Source organism: Trematomus bernacchii, unplaced genomic scaffold, assembly GCF_902827165.1.
Source record: "Trematomus bernacchii unplaced genomic scaffold, fTreBer1.1, whole genome shotgun sequence".
In the NCBI taxonomy this organism is placed as follows: domain Eukaryota; kingdom Metazoa; phylum Chordata; class Actinopteri; order Perciformes; family Nototheniidae; genus Trematomus; species Trematomus bernacchii.
In genome coordinates, this window is record NW_022987710.1 from 2,125,636 (window position 1) to 2,149,259 (window position 23,624).

Sequence of the window (23,624 nt, forward strand, 5' to 3'; positions counted from 1 at the left end):
TCCCCCACCCTGTGTAAGCCAGCTGCCTCTGACCTGTCGGTTAGTAGCCAACAGGGCTCGCTGCAAAAGCCTGCTGTCTTTAACCTATCGGTTAATAAACTGCAGAGCTCGCGGCATTCCCCTGTCCCAGATATACGTCCTACACACGGTCATAATAAGCCCACGAGCGCCGTTATAACGCCTCGTGTGGACAGCACTGCACACACCTCCACTCATCCCCTGAGCGTGTACGCGCTGCATGATGAGAGCCGGAGTGAAACGCAGCGTGTGGATGCTCCCTCGCAGCCCTTTCGGTCCAGCCCCACCTTGGGTTGCCTCACGGGCAGCGGCGGCGAGGGCTCTGGCGTGGCTCGTCACCATGACGACCACAGCACATCACAAGCATGTATGCCCGCTCTCAGAGTATTTCTCAGAGTGGCAGCGCATGTGTCTGATGGATGAGCAGGCTGATCAGCAGAGGGTACACTCTGCAGTTCGCCCCCCCCCGCAGTTCCATGGGATACAGGAAACAATCCTGTCATCCCAGGAACAGTGTCTTGCACTCCAGGCAGAGCTGCAGGAACTCCTGTTGAAAAATGCATTTCCAGGGTTCCTCAAAGGGAGGAAAATCAGGGGTGTTTTACTCCCGTTATTTTCTAAATCCCGAAAAAAGACCGGGGGAATGAGACCCATCCTCGATCTGTCAGTATTCCACATGCTGACGATCAAACAGGTGCTGGAATGTGTTTACCAGAACGACTGGTTCACTCCGACCTGAAGGATGCATACTTCCATGTACCCATCATCCAGAAACACAGGAAATTCCTGCGTTTCTCATTTCAGGGAATATCAGACCAGACAATCGTCTGCCGTTCGGATGTTCCCTGGCTCCTCGCACTTTTTCAAAGTGTGTAGAGAAGGCTGGAGTGTGGTTTTATCTGGACGACCTTCTATTGCAGGCTCGCTCCAGGGAGGAAGTCGCTTTACAGACGATACATCTTGTATCGCATCTGTCAAAGCCTGGGTTTCATAATAAATTGGAAGAAGAGCTGTCCTCTTCCCTCTCAGACAATCATTTATCTGGGAGTGGAATTGAGAGCGCGGCTCTCACGGCAGAGAGTGGAGAAACTGACAGCTCTCCTCCGGCGTGTCACACCCTGCAGCGTCGTGTTGACAGCCCTCTCCATGATGCAGCTGCTCAGCATGACGTCAGCTGGTCACGTGGTGATCCCCCTGGGTCTCCCCCACAGGAGGAGACTCCAGAGGTGGTTCATTCGCCTGCGCATCGACCCCGTGCGTAAGAGGTAAATGTGCTGGAGCTGCTCTCCGTTTTGGCGAGTATTCCAGCACTTCGCCCCGTTGCTGTACAATCAACATGTGTTGATTCGCATAGACAACAGGCCACGGCAGCCTACCTCAATCGCCAGGGAGGAGTACGATCTGCGCAGCTTCTGAACGCAGCCAGGTGGCTGCTGTTCTGGGAGCGCACACACGTTGCTTTCCATCAGAGCAATGTATATTCCCGGTGAATTGAACAGAGGGGCTTGCAGAGCGCAGGATCACCCCCCTCTGGGGGTAGACGCGTTCGCACATCAGCCGTGGCCCAGGGTGCTGTTATACGTTTTTCCCACCAGTTCCACTGACCCCTCGGTTCCCGGACCGAGTGCGGTCCTGATAGCCCCGGAGCGCATGGGAGCGTCCTGGTTTCCATGCCTACAGCGTACGCTGTCAGGCAGACCGTGGGAAATTCCGTGGCGCGGGGACGCTCTCTCCCAGGCGGAGGGAGCGATCAGCAGCCACCCAGCCGTTTTCTGCGAGGAGTACGGAGACTCAGACCTGTGTCACGCACACTGGCGCCTCAGTGGGACTTGGCTTTGGTGTTACGTACACTGAGTAAAGCCCCATTTGAACCTTTAGATCAGGTTCCCCTTAAGGTTTTGTCAGCCAAAGTAGCATTACTTTTAGCGCTGACATCAGCAAAAAGGGTGAGTGATTTGTCTGCCCTCTCTGTGGCTCCGTCATGTCTCCGGATCCAAGGAGATGGCAGCTCAGCTGTTTTGTCAGTGGAAGACATTTGCATTGCTGCATCTTCAAGGTTCAAGGTTCAAGGTTCAAGGTTCTTTATTGTCAATCTGACATAGCTACAGAGTAATTATGCAGTTGAAAATCTTATGTCACAGGCTTCTCCAACAATGCAACATAATAACATAACATAATAACAATAAGAGCAAGAGCAATACAAAAATAATAATAGTTATAAAAATGAAATAAAGTTATGATGTGGAATAGTGCAGTATGAGTCTATATACAAGTTATTGGAATGATATATATATATTAGGTATTAGATACATACTACTGAGTAGCAGTTGAATGTTTGATGTTGTTTCAACAGTTCAATTGTTTAACAGTCTCACTGCCCGCGGGAAGAAACTGTCTCCGAATCTTCTTGTCCTTGCCCGGATGCTGCGGTAACGTCTGCCAGACGGCAACAGAAAGAACAGTTTGTGGCTGGGGTGATGGGGGTCTTTGATAATCCGTAGTGATTTCTTCCTGAGCCGCTGGGAGTAAAGGTCCTCCATGGATGGCAGCTCCGTCCTGGTGATGTGCTGTGCAGTTTTCACCACCCTCTGTAAAGCCTTACGATCGAGGTCGGTGCAGCTGCCGTACCAGGCCGTCATGCTGCCAGTGAGGATACTCTCTATCGTGCACCTGTAGAAGTTGCAGAGTATCCTGGAATCCATTTTGAACCTCCTCAGCCTGCGGAGGAAGAAGAGCCGCTGTCGAGCTTTCTTGGTGATGGTGGTGGTGTGAAGAGACCATGTCAGGTCCTCAGTGATGTGGACCCCAAGGAACCTGAAGCTTTTGACTCTCTCCACCGTAGTCCCATTGATGGCGATGGGGGCGTGTCCCTCTCCCTGCTGCTTCCTGTAATCCACAATCAGCTCCTTTGTTTTGCTGATGTTGAGATGGAGGTTGTTCTCCTGGCACCAAGATGTCAGGTTTTCGACCTCCTCTCTGTATGCCGTCTCGTCATCGTCTGTGATCTGGCCGATGACGGTCGTGTCATCAGCAAACTTCACGATGGTGTTGGAGCTGTGTGTGGCCACGCAGTCGTGGGTGAACAGGGAGTAGAGGAGAGGGCTGAGCACGCAGCCTTGAGGGGCACCGGTGTTAAGAATCAGGGTGGAGGATGTGATGTTTCCCACCCGCACTGCCTGGGGTCTGCCCGTCAGGAAGTTCAGGATCCAGTCGCAGAGGGCGCTGTTGAGCCCGAGGTCTCTGAGCTTGATGGCCAGCTTGGAGGGCACAATGGTGTTGAATGCTGAACTGTAGTCAATGAACAGCATTCTCACATATGTGTTCCTGTTCTTCGGGTCCAGGTGTGAGAGGGCAGTGTGGAGGGTGAGGGCTATGGCGTCGTCTGTGGACCTGTTTGCTCTGTAGGCAAACTGCAGGGGGTCCAGAGATTCAGGGAGGGAGGAGGTGATGAATAATTTGACTAACCGCTCAAAGCACTTCATTATGATGGAGGTGAGTGCTACTGGGCGGTAGTCGTTGGGGCAGGTCTTCCCCCTGTTCGTTTATTCAATTCTATTTGAGGGATGTCTCCCATTCCTCTCTGACACACCCTGTACTGAGTGTCTTGTCAGAGTGAGTGATGTCAGGTATCCAGCTGTGCACTCTCCTGCCTTTTCCCCCTTTTTTATCGCTGGACAAAGTGTAACCTTCGTCTCTACTTTCTCACAGCGGCAGGTATGTATTGTTCCCAGCCTTCGTCCCCTCATGGAGATTATTCATGTTATGCTATATTCCAGGGACTGTGATGCGCCATTCGCATGGCGCAATAGGCATGGCGCAATAGGCATGGGTTATTATCTGAGCAGGTGTGTCTGTGCTTCTGGTACCGGGCGGACCCAGTGGGGCGCAGACTACATCTTGCTTTGCCCTTAACCCAATAGCGATAGCCTTACGCCGCCTACACACGGCGGCGTGCGTTGCCGCTTCAACGCTTCTGCCCATTCACTTTGAATGGGGTGACGTCACGCTTCGCCGAACTGCATTGTGGGAGCAATGTTCCACTTTTGAAGCGTCGACGGAGGCGTCAGCCAATCAAATCCCGCATATGCAAATCTGCCAGTACAAGCGCTAGCCAATCAAACCGCGTGTATGTTGGGAGAGCCAGACCGCAGTTAATTTCCTCATATGTCAAAAAATGGAGGAGAAAATAATCGTGGCGGTAGGGAATCACCCGGTGCTATACGACCAGTCCCTCTTTACCTACCGGGATATAAACCAGAGGAGCCAGGCATGGAGGGAGGTGGCAGAGACAGTGGGTGAAACTGGTAGGTTTTCGCCTGTTTGGGGAGTTTATATCCAGTGTACTTCGTTTGAATGGACAGCTAGCAAGTATAGACAGTATATAGCCAGCATGGAATGTTGCGTAAAATAGCACCATAGACATTAACGTCATAAATGTTCATCATATAAAGTGTGACATGTAAAACCTTTTATGCAATTGACAGGAGAGATTCATGTGATTGGTTGTTGGTCGCGTTGCTCGCGTAAACTCCCCAGGCTCAAGACACGCCCACCGCCAAGCGTCAACGCACGCTGCCGTGTGTAGGGGCCGTTAGAGGGCGAAGCCTATACAAACTATAACTGAAGTTAACTACTGTAACTCCAGCTTCTATGAGTATAGGCGCAGCCCTCTAAGTTCTGGGCCCCACTGCCTCCACGAATAGCTGAAGAAAAGCTGTTTGTGTAGGAGCAGATTGTCGGGCCTCCTTCCTATTTATACCAGAAGTGAGTCAGAGGGTGGGGCCCACCTCGCGGGTGGGCGTGGACAACAAGTGTTTCAGTGCTGCGCGGGTGCGCAGGGGACTACCCAATAGCGATAGCCTTAGAGGGCTACGCCTATACTCATAGAAGCTGGAGTTACAGTAGGTAACTTCAGTTCATTGGATAAGATTCATACAGATAATAAAAACACTAATACTCTTGGGAGATTAGGAATTGGAGCAACAATGTAAACAAAAGCATCAAAAACAAACTACTATAACAAACCAAAATAAGGGAAACAAAACAGTAAAACAAAACAGCAGTGGCGGACAATCTATAAAAGAACAAAGCACATGTTACAGAAATGCCGCCATACCTTATGTCCCTCGGACAGCGCAACCCATCACACACACACAATACCACTGGTCTTGTCACCGTCATGGGCTAAGCTACAGTCTGCTGGAGTAATGTGTAAAAGTCAAACATCCAGAGCCTAACATGCCACTAACTCGATAATTGTGGAGACTTACCGGAAATGTCTCGGTCGAACGGGAAAGAACTATCAGGTATCAGCTGTTTAAATATTGTTTACCAAGTGAAGGGAATGCGGAAGTGGGCAGTACCTCTGTAGCGCAATACTACGGTGGCCGAAAAGTGGTTTACCTCTATGGTCGGCTACAACAGCATTCATCGAGATGAGACTACTGAGCCCTCTTTAGTGAGTTGTGGTTTGATATTTAAAAATGTTTTAAATATGAAAACTGGACAGTCATAAGTGACATACACAATGTGAAATCAGAGCCGCTGTCACCATGTTCAGTACAACTGTAGTGTAAAACAGCATAACAATAAAACAGAAATGTCACTCTGAGTGTAAGAAAGCGCAGGGGAACCTTCTGGCTCTGTGGGGGAAACTTGAAAACATTTTAAATTAGACGTTTTTTGTTTCTTATAGAGAAGTAATTTGTGTTTTGTGAAATCTTTCAAAATGTATTTTAAAAAACCAACAAGCACTCCAGAAAGACACACAGAAAGGGTTTACAGTTAAACGCTAAGGTTTGGAAACATCTTGGTTTTGGTTGAATTGATAGCAGAAGGTTTCAGGGACACATGCACTCATACAGTCTGATGTTTCTCTCCAGGTTTAGACTCTCATTCTGGAACCTCAGTCTATCCTAACTTTTGAAAGAACATCCATAACATTCATCTGTTTGCAACTTATATATATATCAATATTCCAATTACTTATATATAGACTATTCTGCACTATTTCTATTATATTCTATTTTATTTTATTTACTTGCACTATTATCTGTTTTATTGTTGTTGCACTGTTGGAGGAGCCTGTGACCTAAGCTTTTCATTGTCATAACTATACTGTAGCTATGTACGAATGACAATAAAAGCCTTGAATCTTGAATCTTGAATCCTTCATTTTAATTGGTGCCTCAAAGCAATAACAAAAGAACCGGGAAATATTGGCCGGCTTTAATAATAACCACCATCTCGATTACAGACTGACTTTTTATTTTTCTCTGTATTTCACAGATGAAAGCTTCCTGTGTTTAACCAAACATGAGCCTGTTGGAGTGTGTGGAGCAATCATTCCGGTAAGTCCAGAACAAGTCCAGAGCAATCACTTTTTAAGAACAATTTTTAGTGTTCACATTGCTATAACTTGGTGTAAAAAGTAAATAATGTTACTGTGTGTGTTTGGGCGTGCATGCACATGATTGTGTGTGTGTACAATCTAAATAAGCACTTAAACATTTACACCATTGCACAATATCAAATGTTTAGGTTGAGACTTTGTGCTGTACAGCTTGCATCTATACATGAATATTAATCATCTTTCAAGTGTTCTAAAGATGCGGTCTTGACGACGGCCCTATCAGAAACGTTGCTGTATCAGAAACAATATGCGACGTGTTTTGGAAGTAATATGGTCTGTGTTTACATTAGCAAGCATCGCTAACACTCAGAGCTAACGCTGTACTGTACTGGAGTATGTGTAAAGAAGCCGGATATAAAAGGTACTGTCCTTGTGGTAAACCCGCGAGAAAGAAAGCGTTTGAGCTCCATACTGTTTCAGAAATAATCCTTGATGTGGTTTGGAACATACTATGGCGTTTAATCACGGCAGCGTTTAGCTGAGTTTCTGCTGGTAGAAAGCCTTCTCTTTACAGAGCTCACTGCTGTTGTTGTACAAGTAAAACACATGCATCACTAGTATGCATTGCTTTCTAATTTGGGTTTGAGTGCCCAATTATTTGTCCATTGCTTCCAACACAAAAGTGAACAAGTGGAAAATAAATGACCTCTTTTCTGAATGTCTTAACTTTGAATGATCTCTTAGTATTTAGAGCTCATTGTATTATCAAGTATATTCTCTCTGGACCAACATCCAAGTCATACAGTATATCTTTCTGGGGAACCCAAAAAACTGATGGATAATTAGCCCCAGTTTATGCTAGTTTTTTATTTCGGTTGGAGACTTGCAGTTATAATTCAGAGTGAATGGCATAAGCTACTCTTTGCCCTTTCCAAACTATCCTAAAAATGTTCGTCCTCTTAGTACAAAACAAAGGGGCAGCATGATCAGACTGTTTTACAGTTAGTCAAAAGGATCAGCCATAGCTGAACTTGCTTGGTGTCATTTACAAACACAAAAGAGGTATATAGCATTAGCCTAAGCTAACCAAGCAGGAAACCTCCCTAGGGCCTCCAGGGGCCCTCAATAGCCAGGTTCACTGTTAGGAGGTTACATGATCTTACACGCAAAAGGGAAAAGGAGAACATGAAGAAAGAAGAACGTAAAGACGTTTCAAACGCAGTCATCAAGGGGAACGCTAATAAACATGGGTTGGCTTGTTATTTGGACGAGTTCATGGAAAAAGGCCAAAACATTTAGCAAATCCCACTAACAAATTCAACAGGGCTCTGACTGCTTATTTGCTCATCAATAATACATGAATAATGATCTATAAAAGGACTCAATTTCAATACGAAGACAGAAAAGGAAGAGACTATTTAATAATGTATTGGACAAAAGTGAAGGCAGAATAAGGGAAAGCTTCGCTTATGACTTTCCTGTCATTGAGAAATCATGTGGCTCATCGGGTTGGTAAACTCCGTCAAGATGGCAAACTGAGGGTCCAGATTCTGAAGCTCCTCTGATTTACAGCGAGATAACAAATTCTGGAGAAAGGAAATGCACCTCTGAAAATTCCATTCTCAACGGACTTCAGCGCCAACACACGTGAAAGTTGCAAACCCTGCCACCCAGTGTTGAATCAAGCAAAGCTGGGGTCCAGTTCCACTTGAGATTAAAAGTCCCAGTTTGATGATAACTATGAAGGTCTGTCCTCTGAACCGACTCATACTATGTATGATATGAAAAGTACACTCATCTTACAGATATTTTGTATCAAACGACATATCTGTAAGATATCTGGACTTCCGGTTACTTTGTACTACATGAGAAGTACCTCTGTACTTCAGACTGCGGCTAATGGTACACGTTTGTTTTTGAAATTCTTATTATTGGTTTGGGGAGAATGACATGGCTGTTTTGTCTAGCTAGTCTTGTTGTCTAATTATATTTACTGCGTGTCTAATATAATATAATATAACCTAATATGTCATCATTGCCTCTTTCCAACTTTATTTATTATTTTAAATAATACGCTTCTCAAATACCGAAGACCGAAAGCAGACAGGAAAGATTGGTTTTGATTGGTTGTGCGTCGTCACATGACAAGCGGTGACAATTCTAAAATATTAATTGCGAGGACGCAGCTGTGAGTGGCGTCTACATTGACAACAGTGGATTTGAGTACGCAAAAACACGGCATGTGTACGCCGCCTTAAACTTACTGCAAATATCATTTTCTGCTCATCCCAGATTACAGTACAGAATGAAGATGTTCATATTTCTTTACATGCTGATCTCCTGATATCCTGCTGTATCTTGGTAATGCCCCCAGTCTGTACCTTACCGTCTTTGGATTTTTAAAGATGTTGGCAGTTTCTTACAGTTTCTTCCCTTTAATAAGTCTATATGTAACTGATTGTAATTATTTCAGATAACCCAAAAGTATTGTAAAATGTGTTATTTAGTAAATCAGATATATCCTACAGTTGATAATCACTAAAATAATTTAGATTACATTTAAAGAGCATTTAAATGGATCTTGATGGATCGGTTGAAATGCCAAACTATATTGTCGCAATGCTCTAAAATTAAAATTAATGTTTTACTTGCAAGAATGTTAATATAGCTCTATGATCTTTCTGTCACTATCAGTGGGGTTTTGGAATAGGTTGCCTTTATTTTTCTCTAAAATTATTTTGAAAGGCTAACGCACTTGGATCAGATTTCCTACCTAATGTACCTAAAAGAGAAATGTGCAGTTGGGCAGAATAAACCACATTTAAAATTTCTTCTTCATTTAAACATTCCATTATACAAACTGTAACTCCAGCTATAGTCAAATCATCTCCCTATTAATTGTAATTTCATCAGCATTTTGCATTATTCCATATTTATGATTAGCTACTGGGAATAGGATTGTCTCCTTTCCTCCTTGGGCTGATCAAAGGTTATAAAGATGTTCAATTTGACAAAATATCATAGTCCTTTAAGGAAGTAAGCAGCAGTTTGATAAACCAGCTGTGTTAGTATGGGCGTAGCCTTACAAATGCTGTAATAAATAAGTATTATGATGGTGTAATGTAAGTGTGAATTCAATCCCTTATTGGCGATTGAAGAATGAGAGACCCAAAGTGATGACTACAAACTCCTTAAGGATTTGAAGATAGTTTGGCTCTGCCACTGTAGCAAAGGAGTGGCCCAGAAGATCATCGTGCCCCATCGCCCTGTAGCAGGTTAACCTGCATAGTATCGAGAAGCAAAATGTTATGGAATATCATGTTCATTCATTAAAAAACGTTTTGTAGCCTGATAGAGGGGGGTGAATTCAGTTTACATTTCATTATAACTTGAATTTCACACTAACTGTGCTACTTTTGGGATATTGTGCTTGAAACCTGCCTTGTTTTTTTTATTATGCTAGTGGAACTTTCCTCTACTGATGTTCATGTGGAAGATGGCGCCAGCCCTGAGCTGTGGAAACACTGTGGTCATCAAGCCAGCGGAGCAGACCCCCCTCACAGCCCTCCACGTTGGATCACTTGTCAAAGAGGTCTGATATTGGACTTGAAACCTCTCTCAGTCCTCTTAAACGAACGCAAAGGAAAAATCCCGCTCTCATGTGATCAGTGTGTTCTGCTTCCCGAGACAATCTCAAACTTAACCTTTTAACTATGTCTCCAAAAGGTCAGTTAGGTTCCTCCATGCGTATTCTACACAGTCTCTTAAGCTCACGGACACCACTATTTATCCCTGATGATATTTTGTCACTTTTTTATTTTTAAAAAGGCAACTCTTTCCGATGTGTTCCTTATGTTTCACTGTTGTAATTATAGGTTTCAATGTCAATGTGATCTGCTATATACTTTATATAACAGCATTCTTATTATATGGTTATAGTCCCTTCAATTTGGTAAATAAATAATGAATCCCTAATACTAATCTTATACAGTCTTAGTATATAGTAACTAATAATGTACTGAGTCATCGATTCGGTCCAGTTTAATTTGTAGAATGTTATTTCCTTGAAACCCCCAACTTCCTTTTAAGGTTTGAATCTTGTATCAATGGTAGTTACAAACCCAGACATTTGTTGTTAAAGAAAAATAATAAGATTAGAGATAACAATATTTTTCAACATTAAGACTAATAACTAATAACTATATAATTTGATCATATGATCATACAGAAAGAAGATATAAGGAATACTGGTACCACTTTACAATAAGACTACCCTTATAAAGGATTCATAAAGGGTTTATAATTAGGTTATTAATTAGGTTGTAAACACTTTATTAGTCATTAAGAACCATTTATAAACCAGTTCTAACATAGTTTTCATACATCAACACAGGCTCACTATTTGGCAAGATGACTAAGCCTTATATTGGCGCTAGCTTACTTCGTCTTCTTCATCAGCCAACATCCTTGGTATCTGTTGTTCAGTGAGTTGAGTCCCCCCCATCCATCTTGATGTTTTTTGGCATCTATTTATGACCATTTATTTATGAGTTACTAACATTTATAATTGCCAAAAGGGAGCCTTGTAAAGTGTTCAACAAATCACCATTTATTAATGAGTTACTACCATTTATAATTCGTTTAAGTTTTATTAAAGGTCCCATGACATGCTTTTCCGGTTATTGCCCGTCCCCTTGTGTGTTATGTAGCTTTTTAAGCATGTAAACCAGGGGTGGGGAACCTCCGGCCTCCGGGCCGTATACGGACTGCGAGACCATTTGATACGGCCCTCGAGGTAATTTATAAACACCCGCAAACATTTTTTTTTTAAGAAATCTAGACCGCAAAAGAATTAAACAAGCGAGTGCCTGTTTTTTCTGGCCAAGGTCAGGGTCCTTGAACACAACACGAGCCTAACGTGTCATCACGTGGTATATGTCTTGTCTGACAGGGGTGTAGAGTGCTGACGGAGAGCACCAGACCGCCGCTCCGGCACTTTTGCAGTACCCATAAGGAGCCGTACACATGCCGCAGTTTTTTGCGTGGCTGTGTCTTTAGTTGAAAGCCCAGTGGCGATCTGTTCATCTGTCATACTGATCATACAGTCAATAACTTTGTTGTATGCTAACGAATATAAGAAGCTTTTTCTACAACCAGTGAGGTAAAGGCACATCTTTATATGATCCTTATAGTTATAAAAAAACAAGAGAATAAAGGAAAAATTGGTATAAAATACTATATGACAGTAAAAGAAAGTTGTTATTAATAAACAAGAATAGAGTTTGAAAGGGGAGTGATTTGTAAAATATCCATAAAGAAAAAGAAAATCTGCTTACAGTTCTGTTTCATATGGATGTTGAGAGATGTATCCATAGATCTCTTAATTTTGCTCTCAAAGTGCACCAGATTGATGCTTTTAACTTCAACATTTAAAAACAAATCTTCCCGGGGGTGCATGCCCCCGGACCCCCCTAGAGGAGGTGAGGTCCACCCCCCCACGTATATCATGTTCACATGGATAGGACACTAAATACATTTGCAAATATCTTGTGTCCATATCTTTCTGTTTTGGTGGTTTTGGTGGTCATGCCACAACCGTGCACGTGCATGCATGCGCGAGTCATAGTGAGATATCTGGATTATCTTTGCACAGCATGAAAGAAAGGCGAAATGAATGGGCTGTGATTTTAGTTTTTTTAAGCAGAGGTTGAGTTCAATAATTTCTACGGCCCTCGGAGGATGTTGTGAAAATTGAAATGGCCCTTGAGAGGAAAAAGGTTCCCCACCCCTGATGTAAACGGTCTGCAAAGTCACAAACCCTCAAAGTACACCCTGTAGCGAGTACAACTCTAACACAGAAAATACCTGTCTATGCTGCCCTAGAACACCTCGTTGGAGATTTTTATTCTCCTGGTCATAGTGACGTAACGCTGCGGAGCTCCGCACACATACACACTCACTCAGCCTTATCTTTTCTCAACCGCGGTGCTGCGCAGAGCTCCGTACACACACACACTTGGAGCTCAGGCTGTGAGTGTGTGCTCAGGCTGAGCTCCGCGGTGTCTCGCTGTCTCACAGACCCCACGCAGCAACCAGGAAACGACACCAGTAATCCAGCTCACACTGTCCGCTCCTCGAGCCTCAAAGGGCGGAGCAGCGAGCCCCGCAACGTCCCGCCAACACGGCACCCAGACCCCACGCAGCATTCTCATCTGTTTGTCCCTCCTGGTGTCATTTTCTGGTTGCTAACAAATGCCATTGTAACACATAAACACTAATGTCCAGCTGTAACGGTGGTTGACTAATCAGAACAGAGTGGGCGAGCTGATCAATCAGAGCACAGTGGGCTCATAGGGAGGGGGGGGCAGGAGCTCCAACAAGGCGTGTAGGACAGAGAGTGAATTCACATACTATACAGAGATGCTGTATGAGAAAACCAATGTGATTTTGGAACATTGAACAATGTAAATCTATTCTAGTAGACCTCAACACTGGAATTATGATCAGTAGAAATGGCCATGTCACGGGACCTTTAAGCCTTAAAGTTATGCATAAATTAGGGCGTGGTCACATTGAGTGACAGGTCTGTCCAGTGACTGCTGTTGTTAGCTTCCTGTCTCGCTGCTAGCAGCTCCGTGACGCTACAGGGACTCAGCTTGCTCAGCTCATCCGGGGAACATAACTTGAACTCGGCCGTGTTTGTTGTGCTGGTGCCTTGTGGACTATTCTTCATGCTTATATCGGACTATTGTGACTCGCACTGCGGTTAAAACAGACGGTGCATGAATGCGGTTTTGCGGTAAGTGACATTCGAGTACTTTATTTATGTGTTGCTTATGTTTTGAGTCAGCTAAGGTTAATGGATGTTAAGGCTTGGGTTAGCATGTAGTGAGCAAGTGGTAGCTACATCTGTGCTAACGATGCTAATCGTATAGCCTCCAAGTTAAAACGTAATAGAGAAGTGTTAAGCATTAAGTGGGATAATACTGTCGAACAAACGGCTTCTGTTTGAGGTTGGTAAAATAAGGTCATCCTTGTAAGTTAGAGAGATATTTTAGTTAGGTAACTTTATGCATTGCTTAGGTTAATTTAAATTCGCTATGATCGATTATGTAGACAAGCTAACGTCAATGTTGAAGAGCGGCCGAGTGTATGTGAAATCAACCTCACAATAAGATGTGTTTATATTACAAATAATAATGTCATATTTCAAGATGATTACTTAGATATTACAATATGGTTGGTTGAGCTGGAGTTCATTATTGAGCTTACACGTTAACGTCACAGTCATATCTGAAGAACGAACCCAAACCTTGTTCTTTTTATTAATTGTATTACCAAATTGGTATCAAATAAATAGTAAGCATTGGTAATACCAATGCTGATAAAGTAAACTATTTTATTTGAGTATTTGTGTCTGGGAGAAGGTACTGTACCCAGTTCCTATGTTCGGCAGTTATAGACTGGGCTTTCTCGTACAAGAGAATACAAAAAAAAAAATCAATATGGACCATTACTGTATAATTATCCTTAAATTATGTTATACAATGCACCTAATAAACAAGTATGGTATTTTGACACATGATGTGCAACCATTTTACTGTAATTTGTGTGCATTTTGTTGTTAACTAAGAGGATGTTATGATTTATTGTTTGTTAGTATGCACGTGGACGCTTTGGACATACCTGGAGAAGGAAGAAATGGGTCTTCGGAATGATGGGAGTTAAAGACAAAAGGCGGAGACTAGTGTTGAAACTAGTGGAGAAAGGATCAAGATGCCACCTTGCCCCTCTGATTAGACGGCATGTTAAGTCAGGAAGTAACATTATTAGTGATGAGTGGAGGGCATACAGGAGAGTGCTGAGTAACATGGGGTACAACCACTACACCATAAACCACACAGACTGGCAGTCATACCCAACATAATGAAAGAGCTTGGTCGACCGTCAAAGGACATGTCCGTAGACTGAGACGAAACCGAACAGAGAGTTTGTTGGAGGAACACCTCAAGGTTCTTCAATGGTCATCTTGGCTTGGCTCTGCTCACCCTGATGGACTGCTTGGACGGTTGTTCAAGGACATACACAAAGCCTTTCCAGTCTGAGTACCATTATGTCTTACCAAGTCTTTCATTTATGAATAAAATGTTTTGCTTCGCTCTTTTGCATCTTACTTACTTTTACTTTGCATTTCATGTGAAAAATGTGTATTAGGTCAGCGTGAATGTTATAACTCATTCATAAATGGACATGTGTATTAAACTTAAAAACAACGCACCCTTTCAGTAATTATAAATCGTAGTAACTCATTAATAAATGGGAATGTGTTTTACATTTACAATAAGGCTCCCTTTTGGCAGTTATAAATGTTAGTAACTCATTTATAGATGGTCATAAGAGATGCCAAGAAACATCAAGATGGATGGGGGGAGAATCAACTCAGTGAACAACAGATACCAAGGATGCTGGCTGATAAAGAAGACGAAGTAAGCTAAGTAGCCAATATAAGGCTTAGCGGTACAGATAAATGTGGGCTCACTATTTGGCAAGCAACCGGTCACAGTTGCCCTGTTTATCTCATGTCTTATAAAAGCTTATTAATGATTTATAAAGTGTTAATTAATAAATTAATTACAAACTATTCGTAAACCCTTTATAAGGGTAGTCTTATTGTAAAGTGGTGCCGGAATACTTGATTAAATATACAATACAAATATATTTGTACAAATTAATTAAATGTCTGTAAAAGTTGCTGTTCTCTGGGACAGTAAACCTGACTCGCAGCACCAACTTTCTCTCTGGGTTGGCTTTCAGGCAGGGTTCCCTCCGGGAGTTGTGAACATCGTTCCAGGCTTCGGTCCAACAGCAGGGGCAGCCATCGCCAGCCACATGGACATCGACAAAGTGGCCTTCACTGGCTCTACAGAGGTGAGTGAGTGTACTGTATGACAGCAGCTGTTATCATGATTTTGACAAATTTGCATGAAAGACTCTCTTAAATACTTTGATATAAAAACCAGCGACCCTTTTGAGTTGTGCAGTGCTGTTTTGCTGTTTGAATTGTAGAATTAAAGCAAGGCCGGTGTTGATATAGTAAGAAAATACAGAGGAAATATAGATTACTTAGGTTAATATTTGGCGAGTGTTATGTCATGAAACTATTTATTAATTTATTGATTTATAACCGTAATGATTTGATTCTGTACAATCACAAAGTAATGAGCTATAGGGCTGCATACTTATTCAAATATTAATCGCAATTATTACAAATAAGTGCTCCACTCATAGAAAGCTTAGTTTCACATCAAAACCAGCGCTTCATGCATTAACCAGCCACCAGCCAGTGATCAAGCAGTGCCAGGAGTCACAGTGTGCTTGTGGACACACTGTTATTTACTCAACAATAACACACAATTATCCTTGTTTTTATTTATTTGTTTAATTCTATAATATCTGGCTTTTTTGCCGTCCGTCAGGAACTGAATTTCAAAATAAAGTCACCGGAAACAGACGTAGGTGATACACACCCACTGAACTGATTACCCAAGATCCTCAGCTATGGTTGAAGCTCAGTGATTGGATGTTTTAGCCGCAATGCACGTTGGGATATGGTGTTAATGCGATATGAAATAACCATCAACAGAATTGTGTTGCCAGGCAACAGCTTGGGGTGAAAACAGTATTTCCGGTCTCGAAGTTGGCATAGTAATCTGCAGTACCCATCAACTAAAAACATCAGTTTATCCTTGTTAATTACACAACATTGATTGGTTTAAATTGTGTACAATGCTTTTGTGTTTTCCCCCTTTGATTCGGAGAAACAAATCGTTTTTTAGGATGGCCGAAGACACCCATAATCCTCAGCTATTGTTTGGGACTATAGTCCCTTTGCTTGACAAACCCTGTGATTAATCTTCAAGCTCTGTGATTGGATGTTGGAGTGGCAGTGTGCCAAGGTTACGCCGAGCGTCAAACAGCTCTATGAAATGGAATGAAACCACGGCAGACTATCCAAAACTGGACTCGAAACCCCCCCCCCAGAACTACACATGCTGGCCATTGTGTTTCGCAACATGTTCTATGGCACGTCTCTACTGGGAATTGTAGTTTTAAAAGACGTTTTCGTTTTTCCCACAATTAGAAGTTGCCAGTATTAAACTGTGTACACCCCTGGTTAGGGCTGCTCGATTATGGCAAAAATCATAATCTCGATTATTTGGGTCAATAATTGACATCACGATTATTAAAAACGATTATCCATTTACTTTGAAAACATCAATCTATTGGAGTTTTTTTTTTTAACAGTATGTTTTTAACAGTTGATTACCCTGAACTTTAAGTATAATTCAACTGAAAAACCAATAAAAAAAGAAAAGAAAAGAAAAGTAATAATATTAATAAAGAAATAATCGTTTTATTTCGATTACGTTGTTTTCGTAATCGTTGCAAGCCATAATCGTAATTGCGATGAAAATACGATTAATTGAGCAGCCCTACCCCTGGTGGTTTAGGGGATAAGAAACACATCGGTGTTATCAAATTTAAAACATATAATTAATAAATGGGTGAAAATTGCTTGTGTCCATAATGGGCAGCATTAATATGGGTATATATTAATGCTGCCCATTATGGATGACAGCTCAGGTTAAGCCCGAGAGCCCCCGGTAGAGGGGGCTGCGGGTTTTTTTTCACGAAACTGTGTCTCAGGGCTTCTTAATATTGAAAAACCTAGTAATGTGTCATACCAGATTAACGGGAAGAAACTCAGCTAACTGACAGTACGAACCATTTTTACCAAAACAAAACACAAGTCTCATAAGAAGCGTCTAAATGACCCCTGAGCGAAAAAATGCTAAGGCACTTAGCACAGAACTCAAGGTAAAAATACCCTTATTACTTATCGTAACTGCACATACAAGATATATTATATAGGTATTAGTATCATCACTGAGCGATCAGAACTCGCGACAGGGGAAGCAAACACAGACATCACAACACGTAGCATTACGGAGCAAACACGGGAGATTGTCTCACCTTAGCTGTTTTATTTTTTTTATTTAACCTTTATTTAACCAGATAAAAAACATTGAGATAAAATCTCATTTTCAATGCTGACCTGGCCAAGAAGGCAGCAACGTTACACATAACACATAACACAAACATATAAAATACAGAGAACATAAAGAAAACAAAAGACGAAAAAGCAGTCACTACATTGTGCACATTAGGACAATAAAAAAAGTACACTACTTGTTACTGCAAGAGCAGCTGGTGGTGAGGACTTCAGACAACTTCAATTTAAAACATGAAATAGAGACAAGTGCCCTCAGTTTAAGGCGTGATTGAAGGTCATTCCAAGACCAAGGACCATAATAAGAAAGACTCCTTTTTCCAGCCTCAGTCCGTACAGTAGGAACCTGGAACCGTATCCAGGCACTGGATCTGAGTTTGTAAGAGTCACAAACTGGAGCAAATCTGACACATTTGTAGAGTGGAAGCTTACCTAAAATGGCTTTATACATTAATAAAAACCAGTGCTGCATCCTACGCATAGTAAGTGAGGACCATCCAGTTAGGCTATACAATGTGCAATGATGAGTCCTATAGGGTGCATTCGATATATAACGCAGTGCAGCATGGTAAAGTGGGTCAAGTTTGGCCAAAACAGTGGGACAGGCAAATCTATAAATGGTATCACCGTAGTCCAGCTGGGACAGGAATAAGCCAGAGACCAACCTTTTACGGGATGAAATTGAAAAACAACATTTAAATCTGAAAAGGAAGCCAAGAGTGAATTTCAATTTCTTTGTTAAAACTTCAATATGGTGTTTAAAGTTCAGATTACTGTCCAACCAAAAGCCCAGATATTTGTAGGTATCAACAAATTCAACAGAAACGCCATCAAGGGTGTCAATGGAGAGGCAAGAGGAGGACGCTGACTTGGGAGCAAAAAGCATTGCTTTGGTTTTCTTACTGTTCAATAGCAGTTTAGAATCAAGAAGCGCATGCTGCAGCGTGATAAAATCTGATTTTAAATTGGAAACGGCCATATCCAGAAAAAAGATTATTAATTTGCCCCTTTTAGAAGTGAAGATATGGTCATTTGTTCTGGGAATGTCATTTTCGAGCCTGAGACCTGAAAAACAGGCTTAACAGGTTAATATACCAACATGACAGCTCATTGTTACTTTGTAATTCTACTCCACTACAATTCAGAGGTTAACCTGGTATTGTTACTCCACTACATTTATTTTAGTTACTTTGCAGGCGAGATATAGTTGGTGCTTGAAAAGATTAAACATTTATCTGCAGATCCCTATAAAGCATATTCATTACTCGTTATTCTCTACTAATAGTTAATTAAAAACTGTATATAATGGCTATTTTGCACATCCCTTTCAAGATTTCAAGATTTTCTAAGGTTTATTGACATATCATATACACAACTACGGTGTAGTTATGCAATGATCAAAAGCTTGGGTTGCAGGTTCCTCAACAGTGCATTACAAGACATCTATCAATATGTGTGTATACCTCCACCATTAAACCGTCATATTCTGCACATTTCTTATTCTATCTACATACATCTTATAAGAGTATAATTAATATGTATAATATCAGTTAAAATAAGTGCTTCAACATAGTTAACATTGCAGGAAAGCAATATATTAGACGTTAAGTACTTTGTCAGGCTTAATATTTATCTGTAGATACCCCCAAAGCTTTTTTCTTATTTAAAAGAAGACCTTAACCTAAAGTATTCTTTAATGTTTAAATAAAGGTTAATTAGTTTTTCTGTTTTGCACATCCTCCTATTAATATCTTTGTACATCCAGCACTATACTGTTTTATTGTAGAGATCACTTACAGTATCTTCTTGATATTTTATATTCTATATTTATATCATTGACCTTATACTTTCCCCCTATTTTGTATGTACTCTTAATATTTAAATGTTTTCATCAAATATAACATATTCAATAAAAAAATGCAATAATGTGCTTTAACCACTAGGCGGTGCAGGTTAAAAAACTGTCAAGTTTAAAGTGTTAACACAACAAATTATACTTTTTATTATTAGTGTAGGACACTTGTGTATGTATAACATCTGAAGATGTGTAGTTTTATTCATGTTTTCACATAATTTTACAGGATATTGCTATATTATTTGACATGTTTTACTTCTGCACATTAATATCTGATTTGTAAAACATCACAGACAGAAAGGTATATCCGTCATTTAATGGTAAGCTATTGAAATTCTGAATCCATAGATGTGTCTCCCATCACCCAAATCCCCTGACTATTCTCTCAACTCAGTATTTACATTCTTTAATTCAAAGAAAATCAGTAATATCTTAAGTCTGGGGCTTCCGGTTTGACTAATGGAGGAGTAGGTCGCACCCCGCGAGAGCTCTGTTGAAATCCTGTCTAATATTACAGTATACTCACTTAATTACGACAACTAACATGTGCAAACGTGTCTAAAAGACAAACGAACATGGGGAAACCTACTAAGAAGCAAAGTCAGCCTGCAGACGACAAATCTTATGAGTGACACAGGGGACCGCATGGGAGATAGCCAAAATGAGGAACATGCAGCTACTAACCACGCTCCGCTAACGCTAGCTGACAGTACTCGTCCTCCCCATGTCCAACACTTTTTAAAGAAAGGCTGCGTTTACAGACAGAATACAATTTACTTTCCACAGACAGAGCTACACATCTAATTACTAAGTCTCGATTTGCTGTTTATGACTCAGGTGATAAGGCTGGGAAGTTGTTAGCCCAACAGGCTCGTCAAGCTCAATCCACTTGTCTTATCCCTAAGATCTATAGTGAAACAGGAGAAACAGTCACTGACCACAGGGACATCAATGATACCTTCAAAGAGTATTACAGCGGTTTATACAGCTCTGAATGTGATAATCTCTCACAACTAAATCATTTCTTTGATAAACTTACTTTCCCTTCAGTTCCAGCCGAACAGAACTCTCTATTAGGAGGCCAGATTTCCAATGAAGAAATTCTAAGAGCTATTAAATCGTTAAAATGTAATAAAACACCTGGGCCAGACGGTTATAGTTCAGAATTCTATAAGAAATTTGCGCCCCAACTTTGCCCCCTACTCAAAGACATGTTTAATTAATCCCTTTCCTCTGGCTTTCTTCCACCTACCTTACGACAGGCTGCAATTACTCTCTTACCAAAAGGGGGCAAAGACCCACTTCAATGCGCCTCCTATCGACCAATCTCCCTACTTAATGTGGATTACAAAATGTTATCCAAGGTCCTAGCTTCGCGCTTGGAGAAGGTTACTCCACAGATTATCTCGCCAGACCAAACTGGCTTCATTTCAAACAGACACTCAAACTCCAATCTTCGGAGGCTTTTCAATATTGTCTACTCATCTTCTTCTTGTTCCCCCGAAATGGTGATATCTCTGGATGCTGAAAAAGCGTTTGATCGAGTTGAATGGCAGTATCTATTTTTTACTCTTAAGAAATTTGGATTTGAGGATTCCTTCATTTCATGGATTAAACTCCTCTACTCTCAACCACTAGCCTCTGTAATCACTAATGGTAAACAATCTGAATATTTCCCTCTTGGCAGGGGCACACGTCAAGACTGCTGTTTATCCCCTCTATTGTTCGCCATTGCTGTCGAGCCTCTAGCCATAGCTCTAAAACAATCTGAGGACTTCCTGGGTGTGGTGCGCGGAGGCGCTAGACACAAAATATCCTTATATGCCGATGACATTCTCTTATATGTTACGGACCCACTAACATCTGTCCCCCCTATTCTCAAAATCCTAGATCAGTTTGGTACATTTTCAGGCTATAAAATCAATTATGAAAAAAGCGAGATGTTTCCCCTTAATCCACCAGCCGCTTTAATCCCTGCAGCACACTTTCCATTCAGAATTGTCCAAAAGGGCTTTACATATCTTGGGATTGAAATCACACCCTCTTTTCCATCCCTCTTCACTGAGAATGTTGGCACACTGTTTGAAAAATGTAAGAAAGATATGACTAGATGGACTAACCTACCTTTGTCCATAATCGGCCGTGTTAATTAAACGGAGAGACCGTACAGCTGTGACCAGTGTGTGGGAAGATGGCGCCTGTGTCGGCTCGCCGCTCCCTCAGCTCTCTGCCTTTAGCTATCCTGTTTTTGTTTTATGTTTGTCAGAATATTACTGCTCTGCTCGTCTACGATCGCCAAGCTCTCCTCCACCTCAGACCCTCACTGGAGTTTATATTGCTGCCCAAACCTACATCTGGCAACCATAAATCGTCCCCCCCCCCCTCTACTGTTGGATATACCCACCTACCTGCGCAGGTTGCCCTGCATCCTGCCTCGCCGAAAGCGCTTTAGACGACGGGGAAAGCGTGGTGGTGCACTGGTCCATCTTAAGGCATACCTGATGGCTTCTTCTGGGACTTATCCACGCCTCGGATGTCATGGCCCTCCCGCTGCACGCCATGTGAGGGATCGATGGATTCGCCCTGTTTTTCCGGAGCTGCGGCCTCTGCTGGGCCCGCTGACAGCTCCTCCTGCCCGACTGATTGCTCCCGGCCCGCGCGGCGTTCAACACGCACATCTTCGTCAGCTGAGACCATGGATGTATAATAAGAACTGGATACAGCGTGGGAGGCGGGGCCTCATTCATTCCTATGAGAGTTGCTCATTCGCGCATGATGATAAAATGGCCCAACTTTTGAGAGAGCGAAACGTCACAGATTACCCGGCATGCCTGAGAAGTACCCGTATGTGCGCTCATAGCGCATGCGCAACTTTAACCATAACCCCCAAAATGCTCGTTCACATCAAGCACGTCAATCTGCGTACACGTAACAGCACCGCATGTTCATGACAGCATGGTAATGGTTTGTTATGATAGATTTGATATTAACGAGGCGGCAGTTAGCAGCTAGCGGTTAGCTAGTAATTATGCTAATTTACACATCAATCGTAATGTACTTTTATATTACGCTGTAACAGGATCTAGTGATATCCAAGCAACAGAGCTTCATTTAGCATGAAAGAATTATTGCACTGTATATATATATATACAGTGCAATAAGCTTCTTAGTGCAATAAGAAGCAACAGGGACGTTAATCTACGTCGGTAATATTAACTTTATGTAATACAACATTTACGGTACAAGATTTAATCATACAGCCCATGTAGTATAATATTTTACAAATGATGAATTACAGCAAACATGTGCAATATATCCATTATTACAGCTCCGTGGGCTGGCAGTAAGGCGATATGGGTCCGTTCTTATTGTGCATCCATGGGTAAAGATAAACGCATGTAGTGCTGAACACGTAACATGAACGTGCCGGGCGGCGCGGTCCCGTGGGTTAGATGCGCGTTCATAATGCAGAGGGAAATAACTCACAGAATAACGTTATTAGCACATTTTTACAACTTGAGGAACGAATGTTTCTAATAAGGGCTATACAAGTATTCATACTGGGTAGTTTATTTAGTTTAAAAAAAATTATCCAACGATTTACAGACCACTCTTTCCCCATGTAAGTCAATGGGAAAAAGTGTTTCCGGGCCTGGCAACCAAAAGGAAGTGTAGTACCGCCGTTTGGCCAGCACGAATATTTTCATCTGAGTCCGGCGCACTTCCTGGGGGCTTGGCTGAGACGCACTACACCTTCGGCAAGCCCCGAGCGAAAACTTTGCATGGCTTTGCTAAATGCTAGGTCGATAGCAAACAAAACGTTCCTGCTAAACGACTTCTTCACCTCTCGTGAACTGGATTTTATGTTCCTGACGGAGACCTGGGTCCACGCTGGTGAGTATACACCGTTCTCTGAACTTCTTCCTCCTGACTGTACATTCTTCAGCTCCCCCCGTGCCACCGGCCATGGTGGGGGCATAGCATCAGTGTTTAGAGCTAGCCTCCAATGCCGATTGCTTCACCCTGTAACTAGCTATGCTAGCTTTGAGTTGCAGCTTTTTGAACTGAACCCGGCCTCGCCTATACTCTGCGCAGTCGTGTATCGTCCGCCAAAGTGCAATAAGGATTTCATAAATGACTTTTCTGACTTTCTGTCCGGGATCATGGTGAAATATGATCGTGAGACTTCAATGTCCATGTGTGTTGCGAGTCCAAACCTCTGGTTAGGGAATCTCCTTGATTCTTTTGGTCTCGTTCAGTCCGTGGCTGGCTCAACACACGAAAAAGGACACACTTTGGACTTAGTATTATCGTTTGGACTGTCTGTA

The 23,624-nt window shown here is 42.1% G+C and overlaps 1 protein-coding gene across 1 annotated transcript in view; it reads left to right on the forward strand.

Annotated features, from left to right (window-relative positions):
• Positions 1-23,624, forward strand: part of aldh1a3 (aldehyde dehydrogenase 1 family, member A3) — a 74,912-nt gene that overhangs the window by 14,318 nt on the left and 36,970 nt on the right. The window contains exons 5-7 of the mRNA XM_034141016.1: positions 6,307-6,368; positions 9,834-9,962; positions 15,185-15,298. Of these exons, the coding sequence (XP_033996907.1) occupies positions 6,307-6,368; positions 9,834-9,962; positions 15,185-15,298 (305 nt within the window). The remainder of the gene's footprint in view (positions 1-6,306; positions 6,369-9,833; positions 9,963-15,184; positions 15,299-23,624) is intronic.